General features: G+C 40.1%; 1 protein-coding gene and 3 pseudogenes across 4 annotated transcripts; 1 reads left to right on the plus strand and 3 right to left on the minus strand.

Moving 5' to 3' along the window:
- Positions 1 to 11,034: 11,034 nt before the first annotated feature.
- On the minus strand, positions 11,035 to 11,265 carry LOC148351139 (U2 spliceosomal RNA; annotated as a pseudogene).
- Positions 11,266 to 11,293: 28 nt separating this feature from the next.
- On the minus strand, positions 11,294 to 11,434 carry LOC148351140 (U2 spliceosomal RNA; annotated as a pseudogene).
- Positions 11,435 to 11,756: 322 nt separating this feature from the next.
- LOC148351141 (uncharacterized) lies at positions 11,757 to 23,301 on the plus strand. Of its 4 annotated transcripts, none has more exons than XM_088319926.1 (8): positions 11,757 to 11,881; positions 13,754 to 13,873; positions 13,970 to 14,046; positions 14,095 to 14,335; positions 14,970 to 15,083; positions 16,771 to 17,328; positions 20,442 to 20,558; positions 21,308 to 23,301. In XM_088319926.1, exons 1-8 carry the CDS (start codon positions 11,800 to 11,802, stop codon positions 21,892 to 21,894), a joined length of 1,896 nt encoding a protein of 631 aa, XP_088176052.1. In that variant the 5' UTR covers positions 11,757 to 11,799; the 3' UTR covers positions 21,895 to 23,301. The 4 variants fall into 4 exon arrangements, with proteins under 4 accessions (XP_088176052.1, XP_088176053.1, XP_088176051.1 ...); XM_088319927.1 differs by having other exon boundaries at positions 14,110 to 14,335; XM_088319925.1 differs by having other exon boundaries at positions 13,970 to 14,335.
- On the minus strand, positions 18,149 to 18,369 carry LOC148351142 (U2 spliceosomal RNA; annotated as a pseudogene).
- Positions 23,302 to 23,656: the final 355 nt, after the last annotated feature.

Below are 23,656 nucleotides of genomic sequence, written 5' to 3' on the forward strand. Positions count from 1 at the left end.
CCTGAGTCCCATGTATGTTTTGCTCTTCATAGTTTTCCCTTTTCTATATCAATAGCAACAAGTTAACATGCATGATACAGTTAGTAAATTGTGGTAAGTGTGGTAAATAGGTTTAAAGGTCCCCAGCATCAGTATTGTCACACGTCACTGCCCGTCAATACCGAAGTCCGACTTGTCTTTGAAGAGCGGGATGAAAACAACAGCAACCAAATGATAAAGGTGCTGTATCTGAGTCGTGACCAGCAGGATTTTCCTGCTACTGGTAACCATGGAAACCAGTATTATCTGTTTCATGTGGGGGAGCAAGCCCCAAATCATAAAAACGGCCTGGAGAGGGATGGGCGCCGCTAGGCTGCACTTGCCCAAAACACACCACAGGACTGGCAAAAAATATTTAATCACCAGTCTTGGGCTAGCCCTTACTCAGACATTTTATTCTTCATAACAAATTCAGATCACAAACATGACACAATCGTGAGGTCAATACAAAGTGCAATACTGGCATTCAGAAACACTAAACGAAATTAAGAAAAAACGTTACAAAACTCAGTAAATGTTACTTTTATAGAGCAATTCCAGGGAAATAAATATGGAATCACTCAATTCTGAGGAAAAAGTATATAGAATCAGTGCATTTTGAGGAGAAAATAAGGACACACCCCGTCAATTTCCTTTCCTTAAATCTGCCCTTTAGTCAGCAGTTGAAAACATTGCAGTCATCACACCTTGGAGGGCTCCTGGAGTAAGTGGATTGGCAAGAATCATGGCTCCAACAAGAGAGATGTCTCTTGGGACCAAAGACATGTTCGTCAAACCTCTACTCGTATGGTTGCCAAAGATGTGGGCTGTTCACAGTCAACTGTATTGAAGATTTGCACCAAATACAAACAGCATGAGAAGGTTGTTAAAGTCAAGCGTACTGGTAGGCCAAGGAAGGTGTCAAGACAAACAACTTAGGCCATATGTCTTGAAAACAGAAAATGCACAACAAGACAAATGAAGAGGAAATGGGTGGAAGTTGGAGTCAACGTATGTGACAGAACTGTTCCACTTAATGCAATGGGATTTTCATATAAGAACATGAAAAGGAAACCATCGTTGGCGCTTAAACACAAAAGAACAAGACTGCAATGGGCTAAGGAGAGGCAATTACCGTAAATTCCGGACTATAAGCCGCTACTTTTTTTTCCAAACGTTCAACCCTGCGGCTTATTCAGTGATGCGGCCAATTTATGTAATTTTTCCAACAGCCGCCAGTGGCACTTGAGTACAAAAGGTAAGATTTAGAACAGTGGAATATATGCGCCGAGGAAGACTGCAACTTCTTGGCTTGTGCATAAATTAAATTAGCGTAAACATACAGTGTTCCGGCGCTGTCGCGAATGGCAGCCACTCCAGCAAGCTCCTGTGGTATTTTCGCTACTTTTGTGATTTATTGTTTTGTTTTTGCTTATATCTTCAGTGTTTGCCTTGCCTTGCAGCACTTTGGATTACTTTCTATCCTATGGATATGGGTTATAACGCACAAAAATGCGTTTATTCGAGGAATCAACTCCTCTACCTGAAGAATTCTCGAGCCGGCGTGGTTCCCCTTTTACCTGACGAGGTGAGGTGGCCCTATCGGGGGTGCAGACCCGGTGCTAAGGTAAAGGCTAAGCGGCTAGCGGCGAAGTGGCGACATAAGCCCTCGGTACCGTCCATAATCATGGGGAATGTCAACTCCCTACCAAATAAGATCGACGAACTGGCTGTGCTTGTGAAAGACATCAAAGCATACAGGGAGTGCTGTTTGCTTTGCTTTACGGAAACGTGGCTCACGTCTAGCATCCCGGACACAACGAGTACAGAAGGAGCTCAGAGTCCAGCTCCGGGAAGGGAAGGAGCAGTACAGGAGGTAAACAACAGCATGAAGAAGGTGTGGGAAGGAATGAAAACCATTACTGGCTGCAGCACCAAGCAGGGTGTGGCTGTGGACGTAGATGTGGGGAGGGTCAACCAGTTGAACAACTTTTTCAACAGGTTTGACCACCCCAACTCATCCTCACCCCAGAGTACTGCAGCTGTCCCTCCCCCTCTGGACACTAGCACAGAGGACATCCCTCCACTCAAGATAACTGCAGCCCAGGTGTGTGGAGAGCTGAGGAGGCTGCGAACCAGCAAGGCAGCTGGTCCAGATGGAGTATCCCCCCGACTGCTGAAGGCCTGTGCGTTGGAGCTGGGAGACCCTCTACAGTGTATCTTCAACCTGAGCCTTGAACAGGGGAGGGTCCCTCAGCTGTGGAAAACATCCTGCAACATCCCAGTCCCAAAGAAATCAAGACCTGAGGAACTCAACGACTTCAGGCCGGTCGCCCTGACATCACATGTGATGAAAACTATGGAGCTGTTGCTGCTGCACCACCTGAGGCTACAGGTCCGTCACGCCATTGACCCTCTGCCATTTGCTTACCAGGAGAAGGTGGGAGTGGAGGATGCTATAGTCTACATGCTACACCGATCCCTCTCTCACCTGGATAGGGCTATGGGGGCTGTGAGGATTACATTTTTAGACTTCTCCAGTGCCTTCAATACCATACAGCCTCTGCTACTGAGTAGGAAACTGACAGAGATGGGAGTTAGCTCACACCTTGTAGAATGGATTACGGACTAGCTGACACGCAGACCCCACTATGTGAAACAGGGGGGCTGTACATCGGACACTGTGGTTAGCAGCACAGGATCTCCGCAGGGGACAGTGCTTTTTCCGTTTCTTATTCACTCTGTATACACGGACTTTCAGTACAACTCTGAGTCCTGCCACGTGCAAAAGTTTGCTGATGACACTGCGATCGTGGGATGTATCAGAAGTGGGCAGGAGGAGGAGTACAGGAAATTGATTCAGGACTTTGTCCAATGGAGCGACGCAAACCACCTGCTCCAGAACACCACCAAGACCAGGGAGATGGTGGTGGACTTCAGGAGAACTAAAACTCACCCGGTTCCTGTAACCATCAAAGGAGAAGGTGTAGAATTTGTTCAGACCTACAAACACCTGGGTGGGCAGCTGGACAACAAACTGGACTGGACTGCCAACACAGAAGCTCTATGTAGGAAAGGTCAAAGCCGACTTTACTTCCTCAGAAGACTGGCCTCCTTCAACATCTGCAAAAAGCTCCTGAAAATATTCTCTGAGACAGTTGTGGCAAGCGCCCTCTTCTATGCGGCAGCGTGTTGGGGAGGCAGCGTCATCAAGAAGGATGCCTCTCGTCTCAATAAACTGAGGAGGAAAACGAGCTCTGTTGTGGGCACAGAGCTCGACAGCCTGACAACAGTAGCTGAGAGACGGGCACTGAAAAAGCTTTGGTCAATCATGGACAATTTATCACATCCACTACACAGCATTATATCCAGACAGAAGAGCAGCTTCAGCGACAGACTGCTGTCACTGTCTTGTACCACGGACAGACTGAAGAGATCTTTTCTTCCTCATGCCATGAGGCTCTTTAACTCCACCCGGCGGAGTGAAGGCCCACATTAAACCACACCCCCTACATTGCATATCACCGTACTTTTATTGCAGTGTGTATTTTATGTAGCACTATTTAAATACTCTATACAACACGCTACAGTGGGTATTGGCACGTCGCATTGAGTATTTGTATATTGTATTCCTTTTGCTTTATTATTGTATTGTTCTCAGTGCAGGGATGCTGCTGGAAATGTAAATTTCCCTGCGGGGATGAATAAAGTATCTAACTATCCAGCCATCTAGCATGTAAAATGCAAAAAGAAAGGCACATCAAAAAATCCACTATCACCAACAGGTTCCGAAAAGCTGGTCTGCTGCGTGACGGAGCGGAGGGCACAGAATCAGGAGTGGATGAGACTTCCAGCGACAGTTACAGTGCGAGTGAGGCTGCGAGAGCGTAGGACGATGTCTATATGACAAAGTTTCTTTCCGACACTGAGGAAGACGACTTTGATGGCTTCAGTTCTAAGGAGAAAGATGAGGACGGTTTACTGTGATTTTTACAAGTACGGTTTGTTTTTTTATCAGACCCGTTTACTGTGTTGCGAGCGTGTTGCTACCATTAACTGCCCTGTCACAGGCACCGTTTGGGATGAAAGTTATATTATTATTATTAAAGCTTTGAAAACGCTCTCGGTGTACCATCTTTCTTTGTAAATATGTGTAACCATGTATAATATGTATTTGCAACTGTATATTTTTGTAATGTATTTATTTGAGACACTTATTCTGATATGTTTTGCACAGGGGAATAAAAAAGAAGGGGCGGAACAAACGCGGGGCTGACGGGAAGTAAGGTAAAGGTGAGACCTGTTTGTGGATGCAGCGGACAATAGTGGATATATATTTTTCCCACCCTTACCTTTGGAAATATACACTTTTTTCCTTGGATTACACAGACTCTGCAGGTCTGCATCAAACCTTAAGTACCGGTATCATTTTCCGTTCATCTTGCCGGCTGTAATTTTTGAACTGTGTACTTTAATGAAGGACATTCAGTTTCAATCGCGGGACTCAAAGTCGGGTTTGGGTTAATTTTGTGTTTGTGTTACATTTTTTTAATGTGGGCGCATGCGGCTTATATCCAGTCAATGTCATGGCTTGCCAATAGCCACTGCACAGCATGGCTCCAACTTGCAAAGATAATCTGGCAACTGCAGTCAAAGAGAGTTGGCACCAGATTAATGAAGAATACTGTCCATGCCTCAGAGACTGCAAGATGTCATAAAAACAGAGTTGGGGCGACAAAATACTAGTGATATGTTTTGATTGTTATTTCTTTGTCTGTTTTTTAATGATTCCATATTGTTTCCTTAGAATGGAGTGTATCTTTTTTTCCCTTTGCTCGGTCTATAAAAGTAGCATTTACCTGTACTTACTACTTCAGAGTATTTTTATTCATTTCTTTTAGTGTTTCTGAATTTCAAGGAGTTGCTCTTTTGAAAAATTTTATTATTGTTTTTGTGCTTTTTATCTGAGTTTGTTCTACAGAATAAAATGTCGGAGTAAGTGCTTGTCCCAGACTGATGATTCCACGCTTTTTGCTAGGGGTCCTAGTATACCACATACCAAGTGGACCACATGCAACATATTTTACATTTTTTTTCCCAGGAATACCACTTTTTCATGCAATGGTAAACATTTACCGGGTAAACAAGACAGCGTTCAAGCTTTAGTATAAATAAATATTCCTTTCATTTATACAACATCAACATATGTTACAGTTGTGACTCCTTTGATTAGATTCAGATTCAGATCTACTTTATTGTCATTCTAGTACACGTGTATACAGAACGAAATGTCGATACATCTGACCCGCACAGTTTCCTCGAATGTACAGATATAAGTAAAAGTTGTATTGTATTATGGCTACGTATAGTATTTTACCATAATGCCGATAGTGCAAGAGGAGTAGCTAACCAGATGTGCAAAATAGGGCAGTCAGGTTAACAAGTCAGGTAAACAGTAACAGTAACACTGTAACAATAACGCTGTAAGTACAATAGTGCAGAGAGCAAATGTGCAAGGAGTGGCAATCTATAAAGAACTGCCAGTAGTGCAAAAAGTCAGATTAGCTGCCGTTTAGATTTACGTTAACTATATGTTAGATTGACCATTTAACAGTCTAATGGCAAGGGGGACTAGACTACTGCGGAACCTGGTGGTCCTGCACCGCACACTGCAGTACCTCTTCCCAGAGGCTAGCAGAGTGAACAGTCCATGATGGGGGTGAGAGGGGTCCCCGATAATGTTCTTAGCATGGGATAGGCAGCGCTTCTGGCCAATGTCCTGAATGGAGGGAAGTGTAGTCCCGATCATTTTCTCTGCTGTCCTCGTTACCCTCCTCACGCTACCCCAGTCGGTAGCGCTGCAGCCTCCACACCACACAGAGATACAGCTGGTCAGGATACTCTCTATGGTGCCCCTGTAGAATGTGATGAGGGAGGGTGGGGGCAGGTGGGCTCTCCTCATCCTCCGCAGGAAGTACAGGCGCTGCTGTGCCCTCTTAACCAGTGATGCAGTGTTTACGGACCAGGTGAGTTTGTTTGTAATGTGCACCCCTAGGAACTTGATACTGCTGACAACCTCCACAGCCTTGTTGTTGATGCAAAGTTGGGCATGGTTGGGCTGTTTTTTCCTAAAGTCGACAATGATCTCTTTAGTTTTGTCAACATTCAGGACAAAAATTATGTGATTTTATTTAAAAAAACAATACTTTTTTCCAACAATAAAATGCTGCCTTTTTATGGGGCTCTGTAATCAGCTAAAATGCCTGCAGCGAACCCAAAAACATTGCATTTCTCACAAAGATGAATAGTTGCATTGACTTAATAGTTTGGCCACGTTTGTCGCATTTCACTGACCAATGTACCACTTCGTAACAGCAAACATTCTTTGTAATTCCAATATGCAACCTATAGGACGCTGGTAATGTTGGAATTTCAGGGCCGTGTGATGGTGGATCTCTTAATACAGACTTAAGGCCTGCATGTCTTCCTAATTTTTTAGATTTCTCTGCTCCAATCCAGGTGATTCAAGTGATCACGATCAGTAACAAGATCCTTCCAGCTTGCTAGCCAGCTGATAAATTGCCTTACCTGAGTTGAAAATAAAGAATCAGGGAGGCGCAATCGCGCGCTGCCTGCACATTCTCAGCGCACAAGAAAATCTATCCAGCGCAATGTTATCTCTAAGCTGCGTGTGTGAGCAATTGTGCACTACCCAGAGCTTTTCCGCGCACAAGAAAATCTAGCCAGCTCACAAAAATCAGGGCTCGAAATTGCTAATTAAGAAGCGAATTAAGTCAAAGTTACAGTGCATGGAGGTAAAAATACAAGGGTTCCCCTGGCGTTGTGTTCTAAATGCGGTATTTGGAAGTCAAGGTCGAAGTAGAACGAAGTTGAGTAAAGTCAGTAGAGTTTTTCGAGAACTAGCTTCTTCGGCTCGGCTCAATAAAGGGTCCTAAACGGCTCTTCAGGTTATTTTTGCTTCTTTCATCCCTATATGACCAAATATTATGTAAAATTATGCACAAGGAAGAGGGAATAGAACAAAAAAGAAAAAAATACCAAAATGAAAAAGTAGTGAAAAGCTGAGAAAAAAAAGAAACAAAAGGAAGAGAAAAAAGAAGGAAAAATTCAGAAAAAAGGCAGAAAAAAAAGAAAGAAACAAAGGAAAAAAAGTGAATAGAGAACAAAAAGAAAAAAGTAACAGCTAGGAAAAATAAATACAATGAGTTTTTTTAAAGGAATTATTTTTTTTTTTTTAAAAACACGGAAAAAGAAGAAAAAGTTTGTGTTGCATTCAAATAATTTCCAATTATACCAAGTCAATCTTGTTGCCAACATTGTACTTCCACTAAAAATGTGATTAAATACGGTTGTGTATCGTGCAACCGACTTAATTAGCCCCCCAAAATGTTAATATTATGCGACAAAAGATACCAGGAAAAAAAAAGAAATGGAAATCTTGTGAAAGAATTGTTGTAAAAACAAATGATGTTTGTATGCCGTACAACTTTTGCAATAATACATTAGTAAATTCATTGAAAAGTGAAACATTTTTTTGCATTGCCGGAAACTCAGCAAAATGTAACCTGATGTCAAGTTTTGGACATGTTTGATAATGGATTAGTTGCCACACTTGGGATTGCTGTTGCTCACTGTTGTTTCAAGCATTGCTCACCGACTTTGTGTGAATGCTCAGACCCGTGGAAAATTAGAGGGAACATTGGGGAGGACATATGGCTCTTGAGGACCTGGAGTGCTCAGGTCTGTCTTAGTGTCTTAAAAAGAATGAGCCAAGTAGCAGCGTCTCCCTGGAGGGTCTTTTATTCGATTACATTTCAGATACCAATAATTTACCATCACCTTGGTACATTAGCCATGGATTTACCAGACTTAACATGATGGTGTAACCTCCTGACCTAAAAAATGTCTCTGCTCCAGTGTCAAGCATTATCAACAGGTTCACGCAATGACTAATATTGTTTTGTTTTCCACCCTGGCATCAACAGATGTTCTTCCTCTTTGGGCAACACTTTCATCTTCAAGCCATAAAGAGCGATTGCCGAGGAGAGTTCCTACTGAGTACATCTCTTGTTGAAAAGGGTTGAGTACCAATGGAACTGAAGAAACGAATTGTTGGCTAACACTTTGTAGTTTTGGTCTGATAGAGATTCTCAAAGCTTGACCACAACCAAAGCCAAATAAAGATGTTTTTACAGTGCCACCTTTGTACAAGGCAAAATAACAAAGGATTTCAGAGGCAGAACAATAATTCCAAATGTCCAGTCCATAAGGATTTGGCTTGTACTTTCCTAATTGGACTTTATCACTCTGGAAGACACAATGTCCTCATCAACAGAGTTGCGCTCTTCTGGGGTATGTTTGCGAAAGTATTTGAGGTCAGCATAGAGTAGGAAAATAAGATTAGCATTTAAGAGAATAGAAAAGTCTTGATTGTCACTGATATCAATGTACTGAACACGGTTAGAAACAAGATTAGACATGGAGCTCAATAATAAACAATATAAACACTACATAAAAACTTAAAAGAGAAAAATGAGATGAAAAAAAAATCTGCATAACTAAGCACAATATTCACTGTGTAGTGCTTGGAGAGTGCCCAAAGTTGTAAATGGAATTTTGTTTTGTTACAGTAATGCAATAAAAAATTACTGCAAAAATATTCAGCGGAAATAAAATTTGTACACCCATTTATATATATAATACCATTTTTCCAACACATTTGGCAAGATACATGTTATATATGATTATATGTACATATTACAAATGAGAAAACTGTTTTGTAATATAGACCAATATTATATTATTTTGAGTGTTTGTTTGTTTAGTGCCCTTTATTTGACAAGCTGAAAGTACTAAAGTTGAATGTATCACAACTAAAATGACCAACTAGAATATTACATTTTCTGGTATTGTGGCACTCATGTCACATCAAAATGTTCATTTTTGTTTAAGGCGGAAGCGGGATGTGATATTCATGTCACGGCAATGTTTCTAACCCTTCATAGAAATTACTTTGGTTTAAAAAAAAGAAACCAGTTTAAGTGTGCTCTTGGTCAGGTCATAATTGCATATGATCTGTCAAATGAACGCAAAATTACATTGAACATCCAATAACAGCGCTTTGACATGTCTTCATACCACGATGTTCCATAAACATTGTTTAGTGTTTTCATTTTTTGAAATCAGGCAATGATTTGGAAAAAGGTGGTCAGACTCAACGGAGTACACTTTATACAACGTTGTAATGGAGCATTAAGGGTATGAATTCAGCCAAAACAATGTTGAACATTAATTGACCAAGATAAGAGTGAGACAATGTGGTACTGTGAGTAAAATAGTGTGATAAAGAGATAAAACATATCTAACAAGGCATTTTCCAAATTGCCTTCATTGTCATTGACATCAACGTTGTGTAACATTGTATGCAACAAGATTAGACATGGTACTCCAGGGTAAAACATGAAATACAGATTTTGAAGAAAAAAAAGAGAAAAGACCATTAAGATAAATAGGCAAAAACATAATTTCAACATAGTGCTTGAAAACCTGGTCCAAGTTATAGTAGTAATAATAAGCCAATGAAAAAGAATTGTGCGATTGTTTGACGTTGTGATGGCCCTGGGGAAGAAGCTGTCTCTGAGCCTGTTAATCCTAGTTTTGAGGGACCTGTAGCGCTTACCAGAGGGCAAAAAGTCAGAGAGGTGGTGCCCGTGGTGGGAATCTTCTTTTTTATTGTCAATGGATCTGTTAATGTCATCTTTGGCGCCATCACTGCCACAATTTCTGCTACATCCAATGTTGAGCATTTGTGGATGGCCGTATTTGTCGACTGATCAACCATTGCTAAAATACGTTTTTTGGGTTAAGAAAATGACCTGTATATACAAATAAATATGGTACAAGCAAAAATCAAGGGGAACTTTCTTTGTTTCTGTGTGGCCAAACAACCTACTGCCCAGTACTGCTTCGAGGCCCAGTGGTTGCCGACTATTGCTCAAGTGAACATAGATGAACCTACTGAAACCTAAAAAAGACATTCCAATATGATCAGATAAATAAATCAACATTTTCTTATGGCTCTGTCAGCAATCTTCAATTTGCAACGGGAACAAGAATCAAATTTCCTTGATATGAAAATCTCCAGTGCATGAACATTAAAATAAGCTGATATTATTCAGATTATAGCGACCAACACACTACACCGCAGTCATGAAACATAGTTTAAAAGTGCAATGTCCCTGTTCTAGGTCCAATATCCCGTTTTTTAAGTGCAATGTTCTGGTTAATGGCAGTACTCCAGTTATGTATAGTTTTTATTTTAGATGCTCTTGACTTTATATTTTGAAATAGTTGTGCAGACGAACCTTTTAATATGCAAAAGAAGTACTTTATTTAATTTTTGTACTGTTTTTTACACTTGACTTACTTTCCTCAATTTTATGCAAATGGAGGAGTTTTCAGTTCTCACGTTGACTTATTACCTTTTTAAGTGCAATGTCCCAGTTTAGTATGGTTTTTATTTCAGATGTAAATACTTTATATGAGTGTTGAACACGATATTTTTCTATTCATGAGTCTTAATATTGTATATTTTGCTACTGGAGTTCAATTGCAATCTTGTTGTAGCAATACAATGACAATAAAGGTGATATTATTTCACAATCAGGAGACTACATTGAATGTTTTAACATATGAGGGATAAAACAAATCAAGGAAACAAAATAATAGCAATTTTCTATCATTTACTAAATTAAAATATCATGAAGAGCAAGAAAAAACAACACAAAAGGAATACAGAGATTCAGGGGAATTTGTATTTGTCACACTGGCGTCATCATGGGGTTTTTAAGGGTTATTGTTCTGTCTTCGTTATTCATTATCCATTATCCGTTATCGGTCAGTTCATAATACGCTACAAAGCCTAGGAGCCGGGACACTTACTCTCAGCCAAAAGGCCAAGCTAAGGTCCTAGCCCTAAAGCCTTGCTGCGATCATTGCGAATGCACCGTTCCCGGAGGTACTGCAATACCGAGCCGATGCGTGGAGTGGACAGAGCAAGCTCTTATTCCATCTCCGATATGCAAAAATCATGGGGGGGGGGGTTTTAAGGGTTATTGATCTATCTTCGTTATTCATTATCCATTATCCGTTATCGGTCAGTTCATAATACGCTACAAAGCCTAGGAGCCGGGACACTTACTCTCAGCCAAAAGGCCAAGCTAAGGTCCTAGCCCTAAAGCCTTGCTGCGATCATTGCGAATGCACCGTTCCCGGAGGTACTGCAATACCGGGCCGATGCGTGGAGTGGACAGAACAAGCTCTTATTCCATCTCCGGATTGCAAAAATCAAAGATCATGGCAAAGGGCCACTCGGCCAAAAGGCCAAGCTAAGGACCTAGCATCAAAGCCTTGATGCTAGGTCCTTAGCAAGTAATATACAGTTCGCAGTTTCAAAACCACCGCTGGCGACCACCTTCATGATCATGGTATCTCCCCTGCCAGGCAAAAATCATGGGTTGAAATTGCTTTGCTTTTATTTTCAAATACACGATGATGTAACTTTCCAATTGATACGTTTATTTAGTTTTCCACAATACTTTTAACGAAAAGGTTAACGTACCATTATCAACAGCGACGCTTACTGAGCAACAAGCAATAATGCAAGTGAATCTATTTTACCCAGCGTCCAATCAGAGGTTCGTTTGTCCATCACGTGACCAAGGAGTCAAGCAGGAAAAGGACCAAACAGCAACAAAGAATATGGAGGACTCGCCAATCGGCTTCGCCCCGGACAGATTCTGGACAGAGGAGAAAGAAAGGACACTCATTTCATTCTTTTCACGTGAGTTAAAACGAACATTGTATAAAACGTGTTAATCACACTAAGTGCTCATTCCTCAATAAGTTTTGAATCCCTGGAGGTTCGCAATTTGTTGTCCAATATACGTCAACCGTTGCTTGCCCTGACTGGTTGTTGGATACAAATTGAGCAACTGGCAAATCGGAGCAATGGCGACGGGCAACTCCGGGATTTTTTTTTAAACCACCCGGCGACAAAAAAAATATATAAATATATATTGAACAGCTGATTTATCTGACTAGAAGTTTCACATATTGAATTCCTAAAAAAATATTTTAATAGAAATAGTCGACATAAGATAATTTATTTTAAAACTGTGGAAAGTGGAAACGCAACGAAGCGCCTATGAGCGTGTTGTGTTTTTTATGTGTTTTTTTTTGTCTCGTGTGTACTGTAAATATTGTGATAATTATTTTTATGTTCAAGTATTTTTGTATTTAAGTATTACTCTAGTGATATATGTAGTATTTCTTAAGTATTTTTCAATATTAGTGTAGATGTGTTGTTGTAGCACTTCTGTTATAATATTCCTGTAATAGTATTTTTGTATCATAATATTACTGTTCTAGTAATTTTGTAGTATTTCTTCAGAATAAAGACAATAAAATACATTAGGTCCCTGATTTTAACCTCTAAATTTTATATTTAGTTTTGTAGTAATGTTGTAGTATTTCTGTAGTATTTTTGATGCACACACACAAATGGACAATGGGGACAAAGTTGGTACCCCAAAACATTTTTTATTAGTAGTACTATATTTACTATGATATATATTGTCATTATATATTGACCATTTTTTTGCTTCGTCGGTCTGATGAAAAAGCCAGCGAGCTGTAGTTTTCCCACTCCTGCTCTGGGTGCTCAGCACCCACAAAGTTTTAAACCTAAAATTGCCCCTGGTACCAGTCGTTTTCTTTTTATTTCTAACAAATTTGTTTTCTGGAGGCCCATAGAAAACAAGAGCCTCTACCAGACAAAGAGCTTTTACTTCATTGCCACAATGTTTGTTACCAACAATAATTTAATGCAGAAAATGAATCAATAATTTGAATAAGAAAATGTATTATTCTACTTAATTATATTTGCATGTATTTTTTCCTTCTACAGTGAACGTCCAAGCTACTTAATTTCTGAACTTTTTTTAATAATAAACCTCATGTCGAGCAACTCAGTATCTCACAACAAAATGTTAATTAACAATATATATATATATATATATATATATATATATATATGATATAACAAAACACATGTACAATATAACATGTTAAACTACATGAATAAACACATTTGAAAAATAAATATGGTGTAAGATTATTTTGTAAGGGAAAATACAACATTTTGTAAGGGCATGGAGCCGTGGAGGTTGACAGTTATGGCAGCCGTTCATGGGGACTCCTCCCTGCTTTAATAACAAGATTACAATGATTATGCTATTCCACAAATCTCTGAATCACAATAAAGATGACAATGTCAATTTTTTGCTAGTACATGGTTTTTTTTTTCCTGGAGTCAGTTTTCTAGACCATGTAAGACTGGATGAACACTGACAACTCTGCCATCTTACTCAAATAATCAACAACCTCCATAAGACACTTTGGGCAAAGGCTTTTACCGTGTTTTAAAATTTTAAATTATTATTATTTTATTATTTTTGGGTTGGTTAAAACAAACTTCTTCTCATGTCCATGGCAAAAAAGGACTAATGACATCGAAACATCTTTTGATGTTTGTGGCACGAATAAGTTTTGCCAATTGTGTAAAAATGCATCATAAGGCTTCGCAATGTCAAAAGATGTATTTCTGTAAAGATGAACATTATGACTCGTGAGATGACATTGTTTTATCTTCTAGAAAACAGTTGCTTGTGGAACCATAAGTTGGAATGCTATAAAAATCGTCATCTGAGATGCAAAATGTTGGAGCATGTAAGAGATCATCTGTCAGCTCAACCTCCACCTGCGCCTTTCACAGGTATGGGTTGCAATTAGAAAGTTGCATTGCCGTTTATGTTGACAAATGTAACTAGCTTCCCCAAATCATAAACAAATCTGTTTTTAACCTCTCCAGTGGAAGACATAAAATACAAGTTCAAGAACCTTCGCACCACCTTTCAACGGCAGTACAAAGCTGTTAAAGCGAGCAAGGTGTGCGGTTCCAATATGTTTGTGCCACAGTGGAAATATTATCAGCAGATGATGTTCCTGCAGGAGGCAAGCGCGGACGACTGCAATGATGCTCCTCTGCAGTCTTCATTAATTGTTTCACAAGAGGAGAGCCAAAGTGTCCTTACCACCCCGGAACTTATCATCTCCATGCCCCCATCTGATTCCTCCCCCACAAACGACTCGTTATCATCTCAAGTTCTCCCAAACAAGGTCGCTCCATCGTTTTGGACGGATAGGAAGGAATGCACTGTTATCGATTTCTATGCAGGTAGGCATAATCATCTCGCATTTGCTTTAACAAAATGTTATATTCTGAGCTAACCAATTTAAAAGTTCACAATTGTTTTTGCCAAAATAATGCTGAATACAGGGTTAGTACGGGTTCTTGAAATCCTTGAAAATGTTTCAATTTAAATGTTGTGTTTTCAAGGATTGAAAATTGCTTGGATTTTGTGTAAGTGCTTGTAAATTCTTAATATTGTTGCCATGTATGTGGTGGCATTGCTTGCCATTGCATTTTTTCTTCCCTTTTGGTTAACGGCCGCTCTCATTAGTTTGTATGTCATTGTCCTATAAAGGGTCATTATTCAAGATCTAAAAATCATATGACTTGATAAATGCCCACGCAAGATTAAAAATAGCATACGTAAATTGCAGATATATTTGTGGCTCAGAAAAATACTCAATTCACACCAGACTTTTTTTTAATGGTACTGGAGAAATTCATAAAAGTCCTCAAAAGGTGCTTGAATTTGGCCATGAAAAGGGTGTACAAACCCTGGCCCTAAACCTGCTCAAGCCACTGAGCCATGGGCGCCATGCAACAGAGGAAAATGTAAGCAATGGTATATCAGGCAAAGTCACAAGTTTTTTGATTGAATGAACTTCCTGTTTATGTGCAGAACACAGCTGCCTGTGGAACAAGAAGTCTGAAAATTACAACAATCGACCGCTCCGATTGAATCTGCTCAAGATTTTGAGAAGACTGCTGTCGGACCATTCATCGTCTTTCTCGGGTACCGTAACTATCTCGTTGAAAGCAGTTATCATTGTTACTTATTGCTTAGACTCTTAGAGCTTTCAGTGATTGCAACAATAGGATTTCAATTATAGTTAGTAAAACTTACACTCAGAATTTGTACCGTAGAACAATTAGTGTATTTTCATATTTGACAAATAACTGCTTCAAGAAATCTAAACACTGAAATGAGTATCTCTTCTTGTTGATCATTTTGCCACAACCCCTTGAAGGCATACATACCCACACAACAGCTTTAGAATTTTTTGGGGGTTTTGTTATCAAATTATCTTATCTATCCATCTACCCTGGTCACATCCCTGGAGAGGGGTGACCAACAGCAAGACAAACCCATACACAAAAGCAAAGAAAATAAAAAAAGGGAAAAAAATACCAAAAAAACACACACATTTTTTGGGGAGGGACCATGGCCAACCCAAACAAGTTAAGCACCTCGGCACCCAAGTGGGTCATGCTTTCGTCCCTCGAGATGAAACGGGACACAAGAAAGTGGCCATGTCACTCGGGTCAGGGTGACACAACTCACTCTTCTGTTCAACAGCAGAGCCCGACAGCGTTCACTGGTTTAGCCCTGCCGCATCATACAGGTGCCCTGCCCATCCCTTGGAACACGTCCAAACATCCCACTATCCTTTTACAATACCTCTCCACTCATTCCTATCACCAACAAGGGCTCTAGCCTCCACTATATTTAGACCTTTTTCCTGCAGTGCACTCATAACACCATCTATCCACGTCAATCGCGGCCTTACTCTTGCTCTGTAGATCCTCTTCAATATTCACTCTTCATCCATCCTCTCAAGGTGTCCAAACCAACTGAGTACTCCGTTATCCACACGCTTGCTCAGTTCCACTACTACTCCAGTTCTGTCTCTCACAATTTCATTTCTTAATGTATCCAATCCTGTCACTCCTAACATACTCTTCAAACACTTCATCTCAAAAACATTTAATTTCCTCCTCACATCTGGCTCCAAGTCTGCACCATACAACACAGTCGGCACAATCACACTCTCCATACAGTCCCATCTTAACATCAATACTCATACTCTTGTTGCTCATCACTCTTCTCAGAGCACCCAAAATCTTGCTTCCTTGATTCACTCTGTGCAATACCTCGCACTCCATTCCACCAACTGCGGCCACATCACAACCAAAGTACCTAAAGCTTTCAACTTCTTCTAGCACCTGTCTATGCAACCTTATTTCCAACTCCATGCCCACTCCATTACGTGAAAACTTCATTACCTTACTCTTCACCCAACATTCACACATAACTTATGCCTATCACACACTGCTGCAAGGCTGGCCTGGGAACGCCTCTGGATCCTGTCGGATGAGCTGGATGAAGTAGCGTGGGATAGAGGGATCTGGTCTTCCCTGCTGAAGCTGCTGCCCCTGCGACCTGACCCCAGATGAGCAGAAGAAAATGGATAGATGGATCTTTTCTCAATTTATAAATACCAATATATGACAGGTTTTTAATGCAGCTATGTCACTTTACAATGGATGAATTATGGTGGATATGACACATTTACACTGTCCAGTTATATACGGTTTGGAGAGAGCTTGAATTGACTAGGCGATTTTTTTTTTAATTTTCTGTGTGCTTCATTTTCAATCAAAGAAGGACCTTTAATAATTGTTTTACTTCTTTGCTCCAGTTGAAGATATAAAGTACAAGTTCAAGAATCTCCGGACAGTTTTTAACCGTGAAAACAAAATGGTCCAAATATCCAGGACATCTGATAAGAGCTACCACTCCAAATGGAAGCATTATCAGCGGATGTTGTTCCTCTCTGAGTCATGCAAATATGAAGAAAGCCTGGAAGACCCGCAGAAAGAGACGTTGCAGGAAGATCTCGTATTGAAAGTTGGAAACCACATGGAGTTTTCTACTCCCAGCGATTCCTCATACTCCCCCCAATCCAACCTTTGCATATCCACTAGCAATAAACAGACAGATGTCAGCACCAATACCTCTGCAGGCTTCCCGATGTTTGTTGTGACTCCTAATAACGTAAAATCAGAGAACCCAAAAACTGCCCCCACGAGCCCTAGTTCACAGTCAGATTCATCATCGGAAAGCAAACCTATCACAAACCATTTGCCGATAAAGGTTTCTACCTCCAGTCCAGTTCCATCGGAATTCGGGTCCATTTCTGAATCCCGCTACCAATGGGATGAGACCAAAATTCAGCAGCTGATATCATTTTACTCAGGTATGTACATCACAGGTGGAAAGAAAATTATTAATTGATTGTAGAGTTTGGGAAGCATACTGTTCTATACAATAAATTATATATATATATATATATATATATATATATACCGTTCAAAAGTTTTGGGCCACCCAGACAAGTGTGTTGTCCATGAAAAATCAAAGTTGCAAAATAATAGAAAGTATAATCGAGACATCAAGATGGTTAGAACTAATGAGAGTCCCGACACTGGAAAGTGGGTTGCAGTGTTTGAAGTGTCCTTAAAAATTTCAAAGTAAAATATCTTCTTATTATTTATGTGTTAACAAGGCCCAACTTAGTTTGAAGAGCCTTTATAATTGTTTTTTTCCACCCTTCCTATCTGCTGTTATCTTATTTTCATTAGAAATGTTCAGGACTCGCAAACCAACTAAGAAGCAGGAAAGGGGGGGGATTATTGTTGAATGATTTTATGCTCGTACTCGTGGTTTTCTGTAAATTTAGCATAAAATAGGTGAAAGTAGCTAAAGGACTGTTTCAAATACAGTCCAAGCTCCAACCCAAACCCCTAAAAAGATGAAACGAAAGAGTTAGTTTGAGCGTGTCTTGGAAATGCATGTACTTGCACGCACCACACAAGCAGTTTGACATAGGTTGCAATGATGTTTTAAGCCAGAGAGGGGGGGATTTTTTAAGGAGTATTGTTCTATTTTCTTTATTACTTATCCATTATCCGTTATCGGTCAGTTCATAATACGCTACAAAGCCAAGGTGCCGGGACACTTACTCTCAGCCAAAAGGCCGAGCTAAGGTCCTAGCCTCAAAGCCTTGCTGCGATCATTGCGAATGCACCGCTCCCGGAAGTACTGCAATACCAGGCAGATGCGTGGAGTGGACAGAGCAAGCTCTTATTCCATCTCCGGATTGCAAAAATCATAAAGTGATGATCAAAAAGTCAATAGTACACAATCCATTTAGAAACACAGTTGACAGTACATAATTTCAGAACCCATGATCATGGTATCTCCTCTGCCGGCCAGAAATTTCTGGCCGTGAAGCAGACGCTGTTGAGCAATGACACCATAAAGTAGGCAATTTTTCAAATTTCGGGCAGTTCATTCTACCTCCAGACAATCTTGTCTCATCATTGCCCTATATTTACTCATGGTTCCAGAGACACTAACTTGCATGGTGCATTCTGATTGGTTTAACAGTCTCTCCACTTCGTTACCAACGAATGTTTGTGAATAGAGAAAACAAGTCTTCCAACAATATACTATACAAGATTTTCTGTACGTATACTGTACATATTAAACCCCAACATCATTGGCGCACGGAGTAAGAAGTAATCAATCAACGAAACATTCACGCTTCAACACAATTTATTGGGGCTGCTGCGCCTTATGATCTACTGGGCCTTAATGTGTGGAAAATACGGTGATAAGTAATCTTCACAGTGACGTGTCTCAAGGCTCCAGTGTGAATATGCCATTATGGCCAATATTATATTTGTGCAAATTAAATTAACTTTCAAATTTCATCTCATCTCATTAGCCGTACCGCTTATCCTCATTAGGGTCGCGGGGGGGGGGGGGGGGGGGGGGGGGGGGGCGGAGCCCATCCCAGCCATCTCTGGGCAGTGGGCAGGGGACACCCTGAACTGGTTGCCAGCCAATCGCAGGGCACACAGGGACAGACAACTCATTCGCTCATTCACACCTAGGGACAATTTGGACTGGCCAATTCACCTGAAATGCATGTTTTTGGAACGTGGGAGGAAACCGGAGTGCCCGGAGGAAACCCACGCAAGCACGGGGAGAACATACAAACTCCGCACAGGAAGTCTTGAGCTGGATTTGAACCCACGACTGTGCCGCACAAGCGCTAACCACCGCGCCGCCGTGCTGCCTACTTTCAAATTTAACATGTGTTTTTACATAGTTGGCTTGCGCATTTTTCCCATCTGCCATCGTTTAAAAGTGGCATCGCAGTTACTTGGGGTTATTTGAAGCATAGTCATAATTGGTTGTTACCTGACGAACTGATATCATTTTCAGTTGACACCAAATTGACAAATGACCACTCTCCAAATGAAGAAAACTGGGTGGATTTTGCTAATTAATATTTCACCGATGCATACACAATTTCAATTTGTTTGTTTACTTATTATTCAAGTCATTTGGCACTAAAGCCCTGATTTATACTATTAATGATTTGGCCTGGAATTAAACCCTTAACCGTGTTATGGGATAAACACTACCACAATGCTCGTGACATAAAAAAAAATAGAACATACTTCGTGAAACATGTGACGTTCCTTTCGTTTATTACACTACATTAAGGCCAGTGAAGAAGAGAAAAAAAAGATTTATTGCATATTTTAATTTTACTTTACGGTTAGAATTCTGACAGAATCTTCACTTTAAAGCTAATTCTGATTTTCCACTGAATATCGAAATAGTACGATTCCGGAGTAAAAAATCTTTTTTTTCCAGGAATAAAATATAGCTATTTTCCGCACAATATGGCACAATTTCTTTAACATTTGTTTCTGGCACCATGAGTAAAACTAGTGTGATAATGAAATGAGCTCTAATGCATTTTCGTATGTCATATTTACAATTGGTGATCTGGTGATAAAGTGTCAGCTCGCTCGCCACCACGACCTGGGGTGTATACCGTTGCATACGATGTTTTGCGATTTGGCCAGCAATGTACGGCGACCGTTCATTGCACAATAATGGTAGTACACCGTAAAACCATTTAAAGTAACACACACCTATAAATGATGTATGACTTTCGAATCGTATCCACTTTATTCTGTGGTATATAGGGCGTACTGGGTTATAAGGCGCAATTTCGGGCTAATATGAGGTTTTTAGGTGCGCCCTATGGTCCGGAAAATACTGTAATCAGATGTCCTGCCAACCTCTTTAGTTCTTTGCTTCACTGGCTCCAATGCTCTTTGTATTTTCCTGATGTGCTTTGTATGTGTGTCTGTGTTTGGATAATTAAACATATGTTGTATTTTATAAGCTCAGACAGAATTTGAAGCATGTGTCAAATTGAATGTGTGTGCCAATATTAATGTTGTTTGGTTCTCAATCTCTTCTTTGTGTTTCCCATATCTGCAGAGCACGAATGTTTGTGGAACTATAAGTCAGACGGGTACAGGAACAAAGTAATGAGACAAAGTCTGTTAGAGACCTTGAGTGTCTTGCTCTCCTGCAATGCACACCTGCCCTATACAGGTAAGCCTTTCTTAGTGCTACTAATGTCAAAGATCCCGTTTTATGCTTGTTTCCATACTTTAAAATTTCGGGTATATTTTACAAGAAATGCTAAAGGAAGTTAATAAGGTGAGGGGGAATGGGAGCCTGGATGGATGGGCAGAGGGAAAAAGGGAGACGGTAAGGGAGAAAGAGCGAGAGGAATAGTGCGAGGGAATGGGGGGCTTGAGTGAGAGATGCGTGTTCAGAAGAGAGGAAGATGGAGAGTGAGAGAGTGAGGGAGAGAGATAGAAGCAGAGAAAGAGGGTGAGATGAAGAGAGGTATTGAGAGGGTAGAGAAGGAACAAAATGAGGGAGAAAGAAGGTGAGGCGGGATATGATGAGCAGAAAGGGAGAAATGAGGGAAAGGTGAAGGGAGGGTGTAAGAGAAGGGGAGAGCAAGGAAGAGCCAAAAGAGAAGAACAAATAGGAGACGGGTAGATAGAGAGTGAGGGAGTGAAAAAAAGGGGGAAAAGAGGAGACAGGAAAGAGAGGGGGAGAGAAGAGAAGTAAGAGAGGAAGGAAGGCGGCAGAGAAAGAGAAGGTGAGGGGAAGAGGGGGTAAGCCAAGAAGAGAGGGGAGGAGAGTTTGAGAAAGGGGGATTGTAAAAGGATAAGAAAAATTGAGGGGAGAGAGAAGTGAAGGGAGAGGGGGGATTGACCTGAAACATGCGAACTAATATGCTCAACAGCAGATTCAGCTAATACGCACAATTTTGTTTATTTTCATAGTGGAAGACATTAAGGCAAAATTTCGCAACTTGCGAACCATCTTCCAACGAGAACATAAGGCCGTGAATTCAAGCAAAACGTGTGGTTCCGAAGACTTTTATCTGCCCAAATGGAGACACTACCAAGACCTCAAGTTCCTTTGTGACTCTTGTGACGAGGAGGAGCAGTCTGAAGATTTAATCTTCCAACAACAGGACAGCCTCTATCTTCATGACAGCGACACCTCTCTCCTCACATCACCCCAACTTTGCCACGGCTCCCTTTTAACAGCAATTCAGCCACCCAACAACATGAGGACACATGAACCTCCAGTTTCTGCTCACGCAACAGACACACAGAATTCAATGTACTCAAACTCCTCAACACACCCCGACAGCGGCGCTCCGAGGCAAAAACGCGTCAACCGACAGCCTGTCCCTTTTGATGTGCTGGACTCCATGAAGCAATATTATCAAAGTCAGATAGCTTCACCACATTCTGGTTTCTTGAAGTATGTGGAGGAGTGTCTCAATGAGACAGCTCCAGATAAAGTCAAGAGAATGAAGATGAACATTATTGAAACAATTCACAGCATGTATGACGTTTAGGTGATCCAAAAAGACGTAAATGTCAAACCTGCCTATTACTGTCTCATAATGTTGCAGTCAAGATTGAATGTGCACTAAAATGGAAGAAAAGGGCAAAATAAACGTTCTTGTAAGGGTTTTTAAAGTTGTATGTTTAAACTACTTCTGAAACACTGATTTAGGTAAGAAATATTGGGCCGGAAAAATACCATACTTTAAAGGAAGAAATTGTAACATTATCCTGCAATGTTAATTTAAAGTTTCAATTATTTAACACGTCAAATTTTCTACGAATCATGTATGTCGACCAGAATTGTTTCCATTTTAAAACAGGAATGCCATACACTGCAAAAATACATTTTAACCTGTTTACAGAAACTCTTGCTAATTTTAAATTAAAGAAATGATGATGTCTGGAATTTGAAATGGCTTCAAGTCGTGAATCAGGGGGCTCATTCCTCAAGTATGTGCATTTCTTAGACGCACTAAAATGATTTTTTTTCCCATCTTCTTTTACGTTTGACTTGGTGTTTGGACTCTATTTGAAACAGGCCTTTGTTAATTTTACCATTTCCATGCTCTACTACAAAAAAAAAACGTGGAAACAATCATGAAATCACTTTCCACCCCCTCCCCTATTTCCTGCTTCCTAATGTGTTGAGTGTCCTGAACAGCCTTGCCAAAAGTAAGATGCAGATGGACACGGTGGGAAGAAAATATAAAGCCTCCTTGGCCCTCAGTTGGGCGTGGTTAACGCATACTTAATAGAGAAAATATTCTACTTTCAACATTTTCAGGACACCTCAAAGGACGCACCCCACCTTTGAGTACTTTTTTTTTTTTTTCAAAAAAGAATCATTACTTAAAAAGCAAAATTATTTGTTGGATTTATTATGTTCCCAAGGGGTTCATTGTTTTGGATTTGTCTTCATTTTTCTTTAACCACTGACGCTTTCCCTTTTATTTTATATTGTTTATGTGTATGCAAGTAAGATCTTTGGCCATTCCCTGGTTTCTTGTCACATAAAACCCCACAAGCAAGAATTATAATGTTAATTAATCAGGGAAGAATCATGTATATCTTTAATCACCAAACGGTCCAATCATTTTCACTTAAACTATTTCATTAAATTAAAAGGGACATTTTTTTACAAAAAAAACATGTGAACGTCTTTGTTAAAAGACTGCAAATAGGTAAAGAAGAAATAAGCAGTGTGAGAAAAGTAATGATTATTTGAAGGGATAACTATGCAAACACTTTTCTGAAGGAACCAAAATCCAAATACTTTGACAAAAAAAAAAGGAAAACGAGGAATTTACGCCATTTGTGTATTAGAAATCAAACAAATAATGTAGGCTATGTTTTGATACTACGATCAATGTACAATAATTGGTGATACAATTGTGAAAAATAAAAGGCTGTCTGAATTTTTATCACTACATCTTGATTCTCAAAACCAATTCACGATTATCCAATTATGTACATTATACGCCCCCTAGGGGCGCATTGTATTGTATTCAACAATTAATGCGCGCTTGTAGCTAGCCATTTTCAGATCACAACGAAGAAAAACATAATTTGTTCTTTTTAGTGTCAGTCGCTATGCTTTTAAACAAACTTGGGGCGACATCTAATTAATTGGTTAAGCATTAAGTTCCATTACATTTTGACTATATATACATATGTAACGGGTGTAATAATAACTTTTATTTTATTGAAATTCCTGCTAAAATATGTGTATAGTTTTTGGTAAATGTCCTGCAATGCTGAGTCCAACAGTGC

This window comes from Urocampus carinirostris, chromosome 16, assembly GCF_059441175.1.
Source record: "Urocampus carinirostris isolate Australia breed hairy pipefish chromosome 16, RoL_Ucar_1.0, whole genome shotgun sequence".
NCBI lineage: Eukaryota > Metazoa > Chordata > Actinopteri > Syngnathiformes > Syngnathidae > Urocampus > Urocampus carinirostris.

What these genes read in the sequence shown, in the direction of transcription:
- LOC148351141 (XM_088319925.1), top strand. Translation starts at nt 11,800, where the DNA reads ATGGAGGACTCGCCAATCGGCTTCGCCCCGGACAGATTCTGGACAGAG. An exon ending in TCCACCTGCGCCTTTCACAG is followed by an intron (nt 13,874 to 13,969) that starts GTATGGGTTGCA and finishes TAACCTCTCCAG; the next exon opens with TGGAAGACATAAAATACAAG. An exon ending in GCTGATATCATTTTACTCAG is followed by an intron (nt 17,329 to 20,441) that starts GTATGTACATCA and finishes CCATATCTGCAG; the next exon opens with AGCACGAATGTTTGTGGAAC.